Source organism: Gopherus evgoodei, chromosome 5 (genome assembly GCF_007399415.2).
Source record: "Gopherus evgoodei ecotype Sinaloan lineage chromosome 5, rGopEvg1_v1.p, whole genome shotgun sequence".
In the NCBI taxonomy this organism is placed as follows: Eukaryota; Metazoa; Chordata; order Testudines; family Testudinidae; genus Gopherus; species Gopherus evgoodei.
The window spans coordinates 26,355,640-26,373,550 of record NC_044326.1 but is presented as its reverse complement, the minus strand read 5'-3'; the positions used below and the strand labels follow the sequence as shown (position 1 = coordinate 26,373,550).

The following is a 17,911-nucleotide window of genomic DNA, read 5'->3' as shown; positions in this document are numbered from 1 at the left end:
TGAGTCACAAAAAGGAAGCTACAGCTCCTGGAGCAAAACAGGGGCCATCTCGAGTAAGAGAGAGGACAACAGGTGAAGAGACCACAAGGGGAGGCACCAAACCTGGCAGAGAGCTAATCACCTGGAGGAAGTACAACCTGCAGTGAGTGAGAATCTCATGACCGGGACATATTCACACTGGTTATATTTTCCAATGCTAGCACTTGCCGAGCAATTATATATGTGTGTGTATTTGTCTCTCTCTAACCCAAATAAAATGAGCAAATGGGAGTTGTGTAGATGTAGTCTAAAGCTGATAACAAGAGTCAATGTTTCCCTTCGTTCTTTAAGAGTTATACTAAAATGTCTCAGTTAAAAAAAGATAGACTCTAAACAATACCAATATCATTCTTTATTATCCCTTTGTTTTCTCTAGCTAAAACCCACTGTCTGAAACCTATTCCATAGTGATGTTTTTATCCTTTCTGTTGACAAGGTTTTTAAGTCCAAAATTCTATTTCTACTGTTTTCATTTTTATTATTTCTAGAAAAATCCAGCAATAGCTTTTCCCCAAACATTTGCAGAAGTATCTGAATTTGTATTCTAACAGTTTTGCCAACAGTTTCTTAAGAAGCTGACTTTGTTTAGTAGAGCCTTAATAAAAGGAATCCCATAATGAGCAACCAGAGCTGAAAGAAAGCTCTCTTTTCAATTCCTTTTTAAAAAAAAATTGTAAAGATAAAATCATATTGGTTGGTCATGATTTTATTAAATGGGCTAAACACAGATTATTCCTGCTATTCTTCCAATGTTATCCTCATTAGAGAAATCTTCACATCTGGCTGCTTCTATTAACAAATGAGAAAGAACCAAAATAGTCAAAAATACAAGAAACACTATAGAGGCGGAAGTCTGGGCTAGTGGCTTGGGAAGCAAGAACACCCAGTTCTTATCCTCCACAGACTCTTGATCCAAAAAAAAAATCTTCTTGGCCACTGACTTCTGTGGCCTTTATATCAGGCACTTTGACCTTGGGCAACTCCCTCAACTCTCTAACCTCAATTTCCATGCATGTTTAATGCACTTTTGCCTTCTTCACAGAAGTGTCCTGAGGCTTAATAGGGTGATGAAGCAGAGTATTGGATCTGGCAGAACAGATGTACATTTGGGCCCCATGAGAGATTCACCCCAAATGAAGGTAGCAGCATTGCCTCAGTGTTCTGCCAGGGAGAATTTGTACCTAGAGCTCTCTAGCATAGAATGTGGAAAAACAGTGCATTCCCTCATAGGTGCTAGAACTGGGGGTGCTGCTGTGCCCTTTGGCTTGAAGTGGTTTCCATTACATGCAGGATTTACAGTTTGGTTCAATGGCTCTCAGCACCCCCACTATACAAATTGTTCCAGCACCCCTGCATTCCCTGGCCTCATTGCCTAGTTGGTACAGTTCACCTTTTGGTTCCATTGTAAACTTTCTGGGCCTCTGACTTAATGTTGAAAGATGCTGTGTAATGCAGAACTAATATTAAAAACCAAAGGGTATGTCTCTAATTAGTGTTATGTAGCTCTTGGCATTATTTGATGTGTTGCTGTCTTTAAGTGGAAATTGTCTTCAAATGCAATGCCATTCCCTGACCATGCAGTAACTCAATTAAAGGGGAAAGAATTGAGTTTGGATTGGTACTTCTAAATCATTAATGGTGAACAGAAATGACTGCACAGAAATGGAGCAGTTCATAGCTAAGAAGCAGTTACTAGTCCTGAGAAGCCAGCCAGACTCAACAACGTTTAGCAAGGCATCTTTTTAATTAAGTAAGATTGCTGATGAAGAAAGGCAGGCACGTCCATTACGAAAGGAGGAAGGAAGAGATTAGTGAGAAGTAGCACAGTGATCTGAAATGTGGAAAGAGAGAGATTTAAGATAAAGCAGGGTCAGCAGAGCATACTTTGAGTAGCAAAAAGAAAAAAAATGTGAGCATTCAGCTATTATGATGACGAGTGATATAAAAACCTAGACAGACATGAAACCCCTATTAAGAAAAGCAAATCCAACCAGGTACAGTGTAAATCATTATGAATATTCAACTCTACTTGAAAGCAGGCACTGTTTTCATCGATCTAACAACGGCATATGATATGGTGTGGCACACTGGCCTGCTCCTGCTACCTAGGGTCACAGGCATCATTGAACTGTTCCTCCGTGATATGCGGTTCAGAGTCCATATAGGGGAGAAGACGAGTGCTTGGAGACAACAGAGCAATGGGCTACCCCAGGGCTCCATGCTTTCTCCAATGCTGTTCAACCTTTACATCAATGACTTGCCAACAACAGAGTCATGAAAGTTCATTTATGCAGATGACATCTGTTGCAGTACCCAGGACCAGACGTTTCATGAGCTTGATGCCACCATGATCAAGTTAGTTGACTACTGTAAGATTTTAGCACCTCCAGGGAAGCATCATAAAAACAGTCTCCAATTTGTTCCATCTTCACCACGCCACCACAACCTGAGAACTGAATGTTTATCTGAATGGTCAGAAGATGAAGCATGAAGTAGAACCGGCCTATATAGGTGTGACCTTAGACCGCACACCGAGTTACCACGCCCACCTGACGAAGACATGCAACAATCTTCTTAGCAAACTGGCAGGTTCGTCCTGGGGTGCTTGTGCTCCAACTTTACCTCATGTTCAGTAGTATTTGGAGTTGATCATCACACACCAAATTGGTGGATACACAGTTACATGTTGCCAAGCGCATAATCTCCAGCACCCTGTGTCCGACTCCACTCCCATGACTTCCAGTTATGAGCAGCATTGCTCCTCCTCATATCAGAAGAGAGGTTGCCACTGGCAAGTTAGTGGAGAAAGTATGCGCCAGCTCAAGCCTGCTACTGCACAATGACCTTTTTAAACCACCAGCTGCATGTTTGCCGTCACTGTCGCCCATTATGGTCTCATCTGCCATGCCAGGATGTAGGGCAGAAACACTCTGGTGAGAGGAATGGATATCTGTTATAATCCCCAACCAGTCCCTCATCACCAACCCCACAATCTGCCTACCTGCTTTTGACCTGCCACGTCACCAGTGGTCCCTGTTGAACAGGTTCTGGACCGGGCAAGGTCTCTGTTCAGCCAACCAGTATCTCTGGGGTCTTCATGACAGCCTTTTGTGCATCTGTGGTGCAACACAGATGATGACGCACACTGTCGAGGAATGCCTGCTGACTAGGGTCCACGGTGGCCTAGAAGAACTGCATCACGCCATTGAAGATGCTATCGCTTGGCTAGACAACTATGCACATGCTAAATGATTTAACTCTAATCAAAATAAAATCTCATGAGTGTGCTCAAGAAACCTGTGTTTAAATCAGAATGGAGAAAATGACTGGGATTACAGAGGACAAGTAAAGTAAATATGATCCTACAAAGATCTGATCCAGATGCAGAAATTATTGGGTGAGTTTTAGGCCTGTGTTATGCAGGAGATCAGACTAGATGATCAATGATCAAAATGATCTAAAAATCGATGAAAAGTGCAGAGACTCCTCCATTCATGTTGTTTTCTCTGGGAGGTGAGGGCCCTTAGCCCTTCCCAGGAGGCATTCAGCACCTTGCAGGATCAGGCCAACAGTGTCCAAGTACAAGAGCATAGAGAATTATAGAGAATGACAGGAGGAAAAGAAGAAAATTGCAGACTAGCCCCTTACTATCAAATTTAAGGGTGTTAGCCTCATGTAGTGGCTGCACTGAACACACCCAACTCTAGTGTCTGAAGAGAGGAATAAATGTCACAGCTGGATATTGGACTAGTAGCTTGGAAGTGGAACAAGCTGAGAGATCTGTACAGATAGGAAAAGAAATGCAAATTTATGGCAAAAATTCCCTATCAATTATATATGAAGCAAGTCATATTGAATTCATTGGGAGCCATTTAGGCATCTTTGGGTCAAATCTGATTCCTGCATGTTACAGCTGTGTGGTCATGGCACTATAGTTAATAAAACTGAGTAATGTAAATTTTCATTTGCATTTAAGAAAAACTAAATTCCCTATCCTTAATGTCATTTCCAATCATAAATGTTAGTTAAAACCTAGGAAATTCCAGCAGGGTGTCCTTATCCGCTTCATCAGTCTACACATTTATTAACAAACCTATTTTAAAATATATAGGATTTACATTCAATGAGAATGGTAGCACTAGGCCACAAAGGATTAGCTGCTGATGGAAAAATCTTGAAAAACTTTCTTTGGAAAGACCATTCTATTTGCATAGCAGAGATTTTTCTGGATTCCTCTTCTCCCTTTTATTTAAATTAATGGGAACATTGGTGTGAAAACAGGATCTTTGCTGCTTAAGAATTCAATGGCTCCTCCTATTCATTCTTCAGATAAAATGGCTTGGCCATGGAATTTATATCCAAATCCAACTCTGTGAGTGGGTGAATTTCAAGTTCCAATTCAAGCTTGGTTCCATTCATCAAACTCAATACTCCTCACTGCTTTCTATTCTATTTAGCTTCTTATACAGCACCCATCACCATGGCATCTGGGCACCTGCCCAGTTAGCCATGACCATGAAAAAAGGGCTCTTTCTTGTCTGCAGCATAAGACTTTGCCATCTCCTGTCAGATTCAGACTTAGTCATAATGATACATGCATGCTTGGCTCAGTTCTGTACACCAAAATATGGAACTGCCTACCTTAAAATCTACAATTGGTTAAGAACAAAGGAGCCAATCAGCTCAGTGACACAGGCCACTGAAAGCCTATCACCCCACTGTCATGCTATCTTACTGGCTCCCCATGGAACATTTAGTTCAGCTGAAGAATTGGATCATCATCTTCAGACACTCCATGGGCCTGATGAAAGTTACCTGGGGAGCTGCTGCATACCACATGATGACAACCTCTTGTGATGGCTACCTTCCACTGGAAAAACAGAACGGTCAACCTCAAGCGTGAAATTTGTGTATGCAGGAGATGGAGCTTTCTCAGCACCTCACCTATGAATCTGGAACACAATCCCAGAAGAGATAAGAAGGGCCATGAGCCTCAGTAACTGGAGACCAAAATGCAAGCTCTCTCCTTTCACCTACATTTCCCATAATAACCCCCACTTATAAAAAACTGAACCCATGAAAAGAACAAAAGCAAACCCCATACAAACTAACCAAAAATGTAGTCCCTGATGACTGGAGAGAAGAGAGTGAGAAATTTATATTTTATGTGTCTGCTTTATTATGTGGAGAGGAACTCTGATGGTAGGGTACCGGGGGCCCTATAAAAATGATGTAGCTAGATGGTGATGGATATACCTAACTGGGGTAATCTCTTGACTACTCAGCCTCTGCGGAAAGAGTTAATAATCTCCCTTGCCTAGTGGACACGTGTCTCAAACCATCATGAACAACCAGGCTTACTTGTGTCCTTATTAGCATCTCAGCAGAGTTGATATGGGCTACAGAAACTGAACTGCAGGGGATTCCTCCAAGCCAGAGCTGAGGCATATTGATAAAGCAATGTGGAAGCATGCACGGCTGCTGTTTGTGCTTGGCATGGTGGGTAGATAAATAGAAGATTGCAATGGACAATTGTTCTAACAACTTCTCTGTATCTAGATACTTACAAGGCCTTCATCTCCACAGGATCTGAGAAGATCACAGTCATTAATGGATGTTATCCTCTCATCACCTCCATGAGAGAGGCTAGTATTAGCCCTGTTTTACAGATGGCAGGTTAAGTGACCTGCTCCAGATCACATAGGAAGTGTGTGGCAGAGACAAGAATTGAACCCAGATCACATGACTCTCAGCCATGTCCACTGTACACTAATGAATCTGTCTTTCCTCTTTCCTGGGGCAGACCTTCAAAAATTCTGGATACAGGAAGTACAGCTGCTGAGTTGGTTCCAAGTTGGGGGAAAGGAAGGAGGACAGGGCATGTTCTGCTTCCTACAGGTTGTGAGGAGCCCAGGTGTCCTCTGTCTATTGGACATTTCTCATTGGTGGAGGCTGGTTACTGTTTAAGAGTTGAAGCAGCTGTTTTGTATCTTGTTTGTGATGCACGCTCTTGTCCTGTATCAGGTGTTTCTAGGAGGGCAGGAAGATAGATATGACATGGGAGAGCCAGTAAAAGAATGTTTACAGCCAGTAGCTGTTTCTGATTCTCTGGCAGTTTGTTGCTGCTAGAATGGAAGAAGGAGTGATATCTAGGACATCCAGCCTCCACGTGTTTATCGTCTGTCAGGCAGAGTTTATATTCACACATTTATGATCGTGTGTAGTCAGTTTAGACTTTCACATACCATAATTCTGAACCTCTCTATTCTTGTGATACTGACTCTGTGGCTCTCGTGGGTCCACAGTTTTGATTACAGCGCCCATCTGGCACACCTGAGGCAGCACAGATACACAACATTAAGCAATTTGGTACTAATAAGCAAACACAGCTGAGTTTTTCTCCTGCTCCCAAACCACATTGAAAGCCACCAGAAAACAATACCATGACCTTCCTTTCAGGAGCCAGGAAGTGGCGGGAGGGTAGAAGAGTCGCAGAGTAATGATGGATTGCTGTTGTGAGGTTGTGACATACTGTCTCATGGCTTTACATCACTACATGTTGACAGTGAGCTGCGGCATTGCGTACATCAACAGTGAAACTTCAAGAAGTCATGTCATTGTATCCATCCAGCATCACAAAGGGCCTGGTGACTCATAATTATCCTTTTGTAAGTCCTTTGGCCAGTGACAAATTACAAGGTCACTGAGATGAGGGAGAAGTCTGGGGAAAACATGGTACAGCTTGTTAATGAGCCTGTCTTTCATAGCTTTTTCTTTTTAAGGCCCCAAGCTCAGAGCTCCAGGGTCAAGGTGAAGATGCAGCATCCCTGCATAGCTGGGAGGATAATTATTGCAAACAGTTCTACATGTGGTTGCAGGCAAAGCAGTGTCCTACTCCCCCATAATTTCCTTTGGGTGTGGTCCTGGTGGTGGGCAGGTCAAAGCACCTGCTGTGGGTAGTCTGCTGACTGCCTTTCAAAAGGAAAAAGCTCTTGCTCCCAACCTCCTCTACCATTCAAAGCAGGCTGGAAAATGTCTTTGCTTGGAATACCTTTTGGCAGGCTGACTGCTTCTGAGAATAATACACATACGTAAGCAAGAGCCTGGAGCAATTTATGAACAATTTATGAACAGGAACAAAGAGCATGGCTTTGATAGGCTAAAGAGATGATTGCCCCATTTAAGCTCCACAGAAACTTATTACCCTACGGGAGATTTTAGGAGCAGCCTCCACTTTGCTTGTATACTTGTTACAAAGACTAGACTAGAAAAATAAATCATGTTTTAACTAATACATTTTTAAACAATAGTATAGACTAACGTATCTGGTCATGGTCATCTGAGACCCTATTTTTAAGCAGGACCCATTTTCCTAGTCTGGGTTGAACCTTAATGCTAATTGAGCATTGACGTTTCATTTTTTTAAATGGCGGAACATCACTGCTGTTTTCATTTATTTTCTCCTTCTCTTGAGTCTTATTTTGCTTTGTCTATTCCCATGGTAAGCCTGAGATCTCAAGGCACTGTTAGTCACAGTATCACAGCATCTGGTCTAATTTATCCCTTGAATTCCACATACCAGTATTTCACATGTTAGTCAGTCTTTATGTGCATCTGACCCCATTATACTTGATTGTAAAGTGTCAGTTGATGGCAAATTATATTCGCAGACATTGACTGAACATAATTACTCAACAGGAACCATCAACCTGAATCAATTATCTATGCTGTATGCATGTTTCCCTGAGGATTTTAAGAATGAGTAGGAGTAAATGTCATAGGTGTGCCAACAGTGCAAGAGGGTATTTAAGTATGCAGGGCCATTTCCATCAGAATTTTATCTGTAATGTTAAGCTATAAGTAAAACAGATCTATCAATTGTATTGAATTAAATTAAATGGATTTATTTGATTACCTGGTAAGCTAGTGAGCTACCAAAACACACACCTTAGTAAGCAAACACAATGTTGGGAAGTGATGTAGGGTTTGTGGTATAGTATGATTCTTCTTGTTTTTATTACAGTAATGCCCAGAGTACCTTATTAGGGTTAGGGCTGTGTTGTACTAGTTGCTGTTCACACACATAAGAGGATAAAGTTTTTGCTCCAAAGAGCTTAGAACAGGGGTAGGCAACCTATGGCATATGTGCCAAAGGCGGCACGCAAGCTGATTTTCAGTGGTACTCACACTGCCAGGGTCCTGGCCACGGCTCTGCATTTTAATTTAATTTTAAATGAAGCTTCTTAAACATTTTAAAAACCTTATTTACTTGACTTACAACAATAGGTTAATTATATATTATAAACTTATAGAAAGAGACCTTCTAAAAATGTTAAAATGTATTACTGGCACACGAAACCTTTACCCCAATGCTGGCAGCCAATACTGTGGTAAACTAACTAAAGATGTATTAGCTAAGAAAAGGAAATGAGTTATTGAGAGGTTAAAGCAGGTAAATATATATGTACAGGTGAGTCAGTCTATAATTCCAAATAGGAGCAGTGATGTGATAGCCTGCCAGTTTCCCGAAAGTCTCTCAGGGCTACCCAGAATAACTCTGGGGATCACCATCTTCTCACTCAGTTAATCTGCCCTATTAGAATCCAGACAGTCCAGAGATGAAGGATCTTTCCTTTAATCTATTCTTATAGCTGCTTCTCAGAGAAAACAAGCTGACAGTGTCACTACCTTTGTGGGCTTTTCCTTTGATGATGTTGAGTGAGGAATGCACTATGAGTCTTTGACCTCTGATCTTCACTAAGGCTAAGATTTAATCACTGAGATTTTTAGTAAAAGTTATGGACAGGTCATGGGCAATAAATAAAAATTCCATGACTTTTACTATAAATACCCCGGACTAAAACTCAGCAGCTCCTGGGGCCCCAGGGTGCTCCTGTTCTGAGTGGCCTTAAGACACTGCTGCTCTGGGGACTAACAGTTGGCCCCTGCTTCAGCAGCAGGGGATGACTGCCACCCACTGCTCTGAAGCCCCTGGGGACCGCTGCTGATCTGGGACCACCACTGCTCAGGCAGCCTCCAGGGCCAGTGGCATCAGCCGCTGCTCAGGGGTCCTGGGGGCCAGCTGACCCACCAGCTGGCCCCATGGTCCATGCCAGCAGCTGCCTGAGTGGAAGTCACAGAGGTCCCAGAAAATCATGGAATCTGTCACTTCCAGATCTTCATAACAGACTCACTGCCTTTGTCATGACACACAATGGCACTTTTCTGTTAAAGTTCTTCATTGGCATTTCACAAGGCCTCTTTCTTGTCTGATGGGTTATTTAGTTACAGGGGTATTTAAAATGTAAATGTTTGCTATTACATTATAACAGGATACAGAGAAGTGAAAAAAATCCATGTAACATCCCATTAGTTTTCATGACGTTTAAACACCAAATATACTCTGATACATTTAACAATTACTTTGATGTATACTAATACAGAAGTGAAGTGACATGATGTGCCAGCATCACACTAACTCAATTTAATGTAAAATTATTATTACATCAGTTCTGATATATTTAGCTCTTACACTGGAATGCCTTTGTTATCTGTGCCTTTCAATTTCTATGAATCTGGCATGGGGATAGCAGCCATTTTGCTCATAGAGTTGCCATACTGTTACAGAGGAGACACTATGTTCTCTTATGGAGACTTTACTGTTGTTCATTCTTGTTGTCATTTTTCCTTAATCTAAATTAAAACTCCCTCCAAGTGAGAGTAAATATTTTCCTCTTTGTGTATGGAAATGCAATATTAGCAAGTGTGTTTATCTAATAAGAGGATCATCTTTTGTTTTGCTATAAGATCTAAATAATGCTAAAACCCAATAAATGACAAGGATTTTTACACTCCTATCATCTGGCTGGTCAGTTTGTTTTCAACATGCGAGATAACTCCCCCATATTTTGACATAGTGAGGCAAATTGAGAGCAACTTCAGCAGCAGAGTTTGCATATTTCTCTCTGTTTCTGTCTCTTATTCCTCAAACTGGAGCTAGCTATAAAAGCAGGCAGATGAGAACTAAGTGCAGTGGTGCAGGTGTAAGGCCAACAATAAAATTCAGTTACGACCTGCAAAATACTCCAAGATTGTGCAGTTTCACAAACACTCTGAACAGCAAAAGCTACTTCCTAAGGAGGAAAAAAAATGCTAGGAAAAGGCAGACAGAGAATTTATCAAATGTTTTTGTATCAAGCTTAATTCTCATGCTCCACAGTGGCAGCCAGACATCAAGTCAACCTGCTTATTGTCCAAGAAATCATATTCACTTATTGATATTTTCTTCTGTTCAGACAACCATTGAACAGAAGATGGCACAAAAATAATGGGGTAAGGTTTCAAAGTGGTGCATGTAGCCCATTATTTTTGTAGGACATGCACATACTGTAGGTCTTGACTACTACTTTTCAAAAATTGCCCCAGTATTATAGTGTGGGTACCCTGGTGGGTCTGTATGAGATTCCAGAGGAAATAAACAAAGGATTGCTGTAGCGCACAAAAAGCTAAATTCACCCCCAGCTTAAGCTTGCATAAAAACTCGAGAATGGTCCTGCTGGAAAGGAAATCTGTACCTCTGGCAGAACGAGTGGGAGTGGAAAGGGGTCATTGCTGACCTGCAAAAGGGTGAGAACCCCTATTGGTGCAGCAGGTTTAGTTGGTGCAGGCAGCTGCACTTTACAGCTGCACTTTGCCAACTGGGTTGCTGAATTTGTTCCTATTACTTCAGTGTCAGCAAATTCCAAATATTTAAGCCTGTAAAGGTAAATTACAATGTCTTTCACATGCGATTCCCCACTGAAATGTAAATCATAAGCCCTGTAGAAACCTTTCCTTTAGATCAAGGGGTAGGCAACCTATGGCACGCGTGCCCAAGGCGGCACACAAGCTGATTTTCAGTGGCACTCACACTGCCCGGGGTCCTGGCCACCAGTCCAGGGAGCTCTGCATTTTAATTTAATTTTAAACGAAGCTTCTTAAACATTTAAAAAACCTTATTTACTTTACATACAACAATAGTTTAGTTATATATTATAGACTTATAGAAAGAGACCTTCTAAAAATGTTAAAAATGTATGACCGGCACTCGAAACCTTAAATTAGAGTGAATAAATGAAGATTCGGCTGACTCCTGCTTTAGATTATATATCACTGATTCAGAGCAATCTGGGTAATTTGGTAAACAAGGTGCAAGCAAACAATATTAACTATGTTTTAATATGGGTAAATGTACATATCTAGGAACAAAGAATGTAGGCCATTCCCACAGGATAGGGGACTCTATCCTGGGAAGCAAGAACTCTGAAAGATTTTGGGATTGTGGCGGATAATCCGCTGAATATGAGCTCCCAGCTCACTGCTGTGGCCAAAAGAGCTAATGTGATCCTTGGATGCATAAGCAAGGGGATCTTGAGTAAGAGTAGAGAAGTTATTCTGTTTCTATATTGTGTGGCCGCTGCTGGCATACTGTATCCACAATGCAGGAGGATGTCAATAAACTGGAGAGGGTTCAAAGAAGAGCCATGAGAATGATTAAAGGATTAGAAAACTCGCCTTCTAGTGAAATAGTCAAAGTGCTCAATCTATTTAATTTAACAGAGAGAAAGTTAAGGGATGATTTAATTACAGTCTATAAGTGTCCACATGGGGAAAAAATATTTAATAACGGGCTCTTCAGTCTAGCAGAGGAATGTATAACTTAATCCAGTAGCTAGAAATTTGAAGCTAGACAAATTTGGACTGGAAATAAGGTGTACATTTTTAATAGTGAGAATAATTAAGCACTGGAACAGTTTACCAAGTGTTGTGGGAGATGCTCCATCACTGACAATTTTAAAATCAAGATTGGATGCTTTTCTAAAAAAATGATCCTTTAGGAATTAATTTGGAGAACTTCTATGGCCTGTGCTATATAGGAGGTCAGCCTAGATGACCATAATGCTTTTGGCCTCCAAAAACTATGAATATCAAGAGTCAACAGAGGGCAAGACCACACCAACCTCTGATATGAGTGTGCAGTTGCAGGGAAGGGAATGGATAAGTAGTTTTTTATCCTTTACTGCCAACACAGACTGCATGAAGGTCAAGAAGAATCACAGCTCCTCAGCTAATTGATCAAGTCTATTCAGAGAGACTCAAAAGTCTGAAAACCCTGAATCCAGAGTCTACCTTTAGGAAAGATTGTGAATCCTTCCTCTTTCCACCATAAGTGATGCTCACACTATGAACATTCTGTTAATCTTGCATCCCTAACAATCAAAAGAAAAAAAATACCAACTCCAATCAGAGGTTTGACATAAAAAAGGGGGGACAGATTCCATGAAATCTGCTAAGGATTTCACTGTTGCAACTGATTTTATGAGGAAAGCATTCAGAAGCACATAGGTTTATTTATAATAGGAGATATACCAATCTCCTAGAACTGGAAGGGACTTGAAAAGTCATCAAGTCCAGCCCTGTGTGTTCACTAACAGGACCAATTTTTGCCCCAGATCTCTAAGTGGTCCCCTCAAGGATTGAGCTCACAACCCTGGGTTTAGCAGGCTGATGCTCAAACCACTGAGCTATCCCTCCCCCTTAGTTTCAATGAGAACTAAGATTTTCAAAAATGCCTAATTCTGAGGTTCTCAGACTGGGAGTTGGGACCCCTCAGGGGGTCGTGAGCTGTCAGCCTCCATGCAAGACCCTGCTTTGACTTCAGCATTTATAATGGTGTTAAATATCTAAAAAATGTTTTTAAGTTATAAGGGGGGGTTGCACTCAGAGGCTTGCTATGTACAAAAGTTTGAGAACCACTGGCCAAATTCCTATTGAAATTAATAGGAGATAAGCACCTATGTGTGTCTAAAAATCCCATTTTTGCATGTCTGCATTTTTAGACACCTTTAAAAATCTGGCCTTCATATACTATCGGAATGGACAGCAGTACATCTAACATGCTTAAACCAGAAAAGATCATTATAATCCTCTAGCCTGACCTCTTGCATGAAAATTTGGAGAGTGATCTTTTGGCTTGATTTATGATGATTTTTGCACCCCCTTACATCCCCCCAAGAAAATCCTCAGCCCTTTTCATGGGAGGTGAATTCTGTTTCCTGGCCCAGCTCTTGTCAGTATCATTACTGCCATTATACAAATGGGGAAACGGAGGCACAGAGCAAGGAAGTGACTTGCCCAAGGTTGTCCAGCAGGCCAGAGCAGAAATAGAACCTAGGCCTCCTAACTCCCTGCCCTGGGCGCTAGCCACTAGGCCATACTACCCAGTAAATATTAGAGTGCTTGGAGCCTTGGATAGGATTCTTTTTTAATCTATTGTAAAAAAACTAAATAAGTAAATGAATAGAATAGTAGTAATAAAGATTACCCACACATTATGCATACCAGTTAACAAATCTATCCATGAAGGTGACTATAAAGACCAATCAAATTCAGTCTTCAGTTACAGGTAATTAAGCTGGGCACTGAGAAAAAAATATCCTCCACCACCACCGCATTGTGTATATATAGCCCATTATTCCAGCCTGATCTCATTAAGTGACACGCTTGCCCTGTAGGATAGGTACGGGATGGAGAGGGATTGCTTTGCCCATGTCAAGCGGGGAATGCAGCACCTCTTTAACAGCAAACAGAAGTACTAGACATGTTCTGAATAATATGTCCCCAGGTGAAACTGCAGGAAGAACTTATTTCAGCAGCTTACAACGAGCTGCATAGGAAAGTGGTCAGTCTAACAGGGTTAACACCCTCATTTTTTTTTAAAATAAAAAATGCCATATGATATTTAAAGGCCTGGGTTTCCGTTTTGTGTCTCATCTGACCAATGCAGCTCCAGCAGCACTGTGTCCCATGCTGGAGCATTGGTTCAGTACCGACTCAAAGGGAAGAGTGCCACTTTCTCTCTGGAAACAAAACAAACAACCGTGCACCAGAGGGGAGGCTAGCTAGGGCAGAGGTGCTCTTTGTACCACCCTCAGCATGGGGCCCCTCCTTTGATCTCCTCTTAACATCCCCCCACCGCCGACCCCCCGGCATGCTTTGTTCCAATTTGAATGCTTGTAGATGACTTTGGCCTTTTTGCTGAGACCTGATTTTTTTTGCTTTGCACTTCTCTTGAGAGGCTTTTTTCCTTTGACGTTGGTTTTAGAAACCGGGTTCTCCTGATTCAGTGTTGATGGCCCAGCTATGTATGTAATAAGCAGACTCATGGCTGTAGGGAGGAGGATGTTCTGGAGTTTGTTGGCCCCTGGAATACTATCTCAGAACTCCCTAAGGCCAAATTGGATAGGACAATATCCATTCTCTGGTCTCTCCTTAACCCATTCTCTGCTTGTCCTTACCCAATGCATTTCTACACACACACACATACTATCCATCCATTCTGCACCCTACACCACCCAACCCATACATTTTTTCCAATCAATTTTGTTTTGCTCTCAGCAATGTCAACTCTCTGCTGTGGCTCCCCACAAATTAATCAGTTCAGCTCTGTCTTGATTCCCTCCTGTGCCATTCAACCATCTGTTCTGTGCTCCCTTTTCCCAGTCAGTTTATATCTGCAGCTGTGATTAATCTCTTCTAGAATTGCTCCATCCTAAATCTTTTCTTTCCCTTCCTCACTGGTTCTATCTATATTTTTTCATTTCTGTGCTTCTGGACTCAACATTCCTGATAACTGGCTTGGGAATCAGGAAATGGGAGAAGGAGGGGAACAGTAGGGTGCATTGGGACTTGTTGGCTAGGCCTGCAGGCTGGGAGAAAACAGAGCAACCTCTTCCTCATTCATGCTCTCCACCCTCCAACCAACAGACATGTGACCTCAGCCATTAAAAGGCATGGAACACCTGTATTTCATTGTGTTGTCAGCATAATTTGCCAATTATAATGGTTTTTAACTATAAAAGTCTGTTTTTAAAGGATTTTCTTTTCACTCTGAGTGAAATCATTTGCCAAAGAAAGAAAACCTGGAAAAATTAATTGTCACATGAAACCGAGAAGTCCTCCACACACTATGCTGCAGCGTCCACTGGGTGGCACAATTGTTCTGCATTCTCAGGACCAGCATGCAAATTGCAGCCTGTGGCAGTGGATTGTGGAATGGGCTGAGACTGGATGTAGAATGGCGTTCTAGCTAGGCCCAGAATGATCCCAACGGACAACTGCCAGCAGCTCACTCAGTGCTTGCTCCCAGCAAACCTCTCCTGTTTTTCCCAGTGATTTACCAGAGTTTGGAACAATTATGTATGGCTAGCGGTGCTGGCTCAACAACAAGTAGGTGAAATAGTTATGAACAAAAAGTGTGTCTAAGTCTTAGAAAGCTGCCACTTGCCTTAGTCCACCACATCAGCTTTGCAGTTAGCGCTGGTCAGTTTTTAAAGCACTGGGAAATGCTGGGGTAATGGTAACACATCATTTCTATAGTCAGAGCATTGCACAGATAGCCAGGGGCAGGACCGGCGGCAGGGTTTCTCGCGCCCTAGGCGCACGGCCATTTTGCTGCCCCCCGCGCTGATCCCGCGGCTACAGTGGAGCTGCCACAGGCATTCCTGCGGAGGGTCCGTTGGTCCGTGGCTTTGGTGGAGCTGCCGCAGTGGTGCCTGCAGGCGGTCCACCGGAGCCGCGGGAGCAGCTGACCATGCGCAGACATGACTGCGGCAGCTCCACCGGAGCCGCGGACCAACGGATCCTCCGCAGGCACGCCTGCGGCAGGTCAACCAGAGCCGCCTGCTGCCCCCCCCCGGCAAAATGCCACCCCCTCAATAATCCTGGCGCCCTAGGCGATTGCCTAGGCTGCCTAAATGGCTAAATGGTAGCGCCGGCCCTGGCCAGGGGTGCATGAAGAGTGACGTGTTTAAGTATGATCATCGTCCCATTTACACATGGGGGCAGAGCACTGCAGTGACTTACCCACAGCCCCTCAGTGAGTCAGCGCTGCCAATTCCCAACTCTGTGAAAAGTCCTTCACACCACCGAGACATACTGTTTGGGCAAGGTAAAAAAGGCAGGTGATTATATACCACCACAGTAATTCCCTCAGTAATTATACTCAAGTAAATTTGTTAGTCTCTAAGGTGCTGCAAAGACTCCTGTTCTTTTTGAGTAATTCCCTAGTCATTTTGCTCAGCATAGGGGAGCGGGCAGAACCACGGCCCCTCCCCTCGCACACTCCTTTTTCCTCCCTTCCCTTCCCACTCACTCAAAGTAGAGGAGATTTCGGGCAAGTAGTGGGCAAGCTAAGGAAGTCAATGAGATCAAACAGGTATAACTGGAGGGCAAAACTGGACCCCACGTGCAGTGGGAATATGTACATATCCCTAAACCAATGGGCACAGTACTTTTATTCTTATATGATTATTTGTCCGTAGTGAATATATGTATCATTTTAATCCCCGGTAGACTGAGAAGACAGCAGGAACAGAGTGGTCAGACGTCTAGTTTGGACAGGAGAGCATCCCTTCAAACACATGGAAAACTTCAGGATGGACGCAACAACAACCTACTGGGACATGGGTGCACAAAAGGCTGCAGCAGCTAGTTGGACATGCATCTTGTTGCACAGTTTAATACTGAAAGGGTCCGTGAAAGCTCATCTCTGTGCACAGCTTGATATTTCACCTCCCCCATCCTTCCACCTCAGAAAACTGACTCCTACAAAAAAGTGCAATCCCATTGCTGAATACAAAAATACAAAGCACACAGATTGGATGCTCAATTTACACAGATGACACTGTTTCTCTTTAGATTGTGCTACCAGAAAAATGACCATCAGCAGCAAAATGTAAGGGGTTTCTATGTTGACCCTCCTTTTGTAACATCTTCAAAATCCTGGAGCAAAACTTGAAAGAATTCATTTGGACATAGTCTCCATGGTTGGCAAGTTTCTGGTTACTTGCAAGATACAAGCTGTCTTGGCCAGCTTTGTCCTTAAAATCTTACATTATCAAAAGAAATACTCTGCCATCTCTGTTAATTAAAACAATCTACTTAAATTGGAATATGGAATTTTGGGAGAGTGCTAAACACAGGCCAAACATTTGCCATTATCATAATATATGTATACAGTGTAAAAATATTAATGTAATGTGAAATAGACCAAATATCTAATACTTTCATTTAACTATCTGAAATGAGTTGAAAGAGTCGTAGCATGAATGTTCTTTAACTTTATTCATTCTGCTTGATAGTAGAAGACCTGATCCTGGTCTCATTAAAGTCAATGAGAGGTTTGTTGTTGATTTTAGTGGCAGCAGAATCAGACACATGGATAGTGTATTATTATGAAAGTGAAAGATCATAGGCTGTGCAATTGAGAACTCAAAATCTGAGAACTAAAATTGTTAGAAATTTGCTCATGTCCCTAACATTTAGAGAGAAAGATGTTGTTATAAACTGTGAAAAAGTAATGTGTCTGTTTCCAGTGATCTGTTCTGGTTAAGAATTGTCTTAGACAGGGAAAAATACATCCACTTACTTAGGAGTAACACTCATATAAAACACTTTTAAAAAAAAATTATGGACACCTCCATATATTTATAGTATTTTCATAATTTGGTACATCTACATTTTGTTAATAAGTGCATAATTGTTCTGCTGTGTTGTTTTAATATTTTTTAAGATCAACATCTGTAAGCAAATCTTCATTTTCAACTTTTTAAAAAAATAAATTAGACTTTTTGGAAGTGATAATATGCATATTTTATTTAACGTATTCTATTTTTATTGTATTGATTATAGCATAATTTTTTTACACAAATCCTATTTGTTTTTTATAATTGAGTCTATTTTTAGATTTGGTTGGACATTATATATAATTTTTGGCATAAAACATTCATAATTTAGATCCTTGCAGCTTACAAGTCTAGTGTAGTGAAATAGA

General features: G+C 41.8%; 1 protein-coding gene across 2 annotated transcripts in view; it reads left to right on the top strand.

Annotated features, from left to right (window-relative positions):
* The window catches only part of STK32B (serine/threonine kinase 32B), a 257,437-nt gene extending 239,782 nt beyond the window's left edge, over positions 1-17,655 (top strand). For both annotated transcript variants that reach the window (XM_030565483.1, XM_030565484.1), the window contains one exon: positions 16,432-17,655. In XM_030565483.1, the coding sequence (XP_030421343.1) occupies positions 16,432-16,570 (139 nt within the window). In that variant the 3' untranslated portion in view covers positions 16,571-17,655. The remainder of the gene's footprint in view (positions 1-16,431) is intronic.
* The last annotated feature ends 256 nt before the right edge of the window (positions 17,656-17,911 follow it).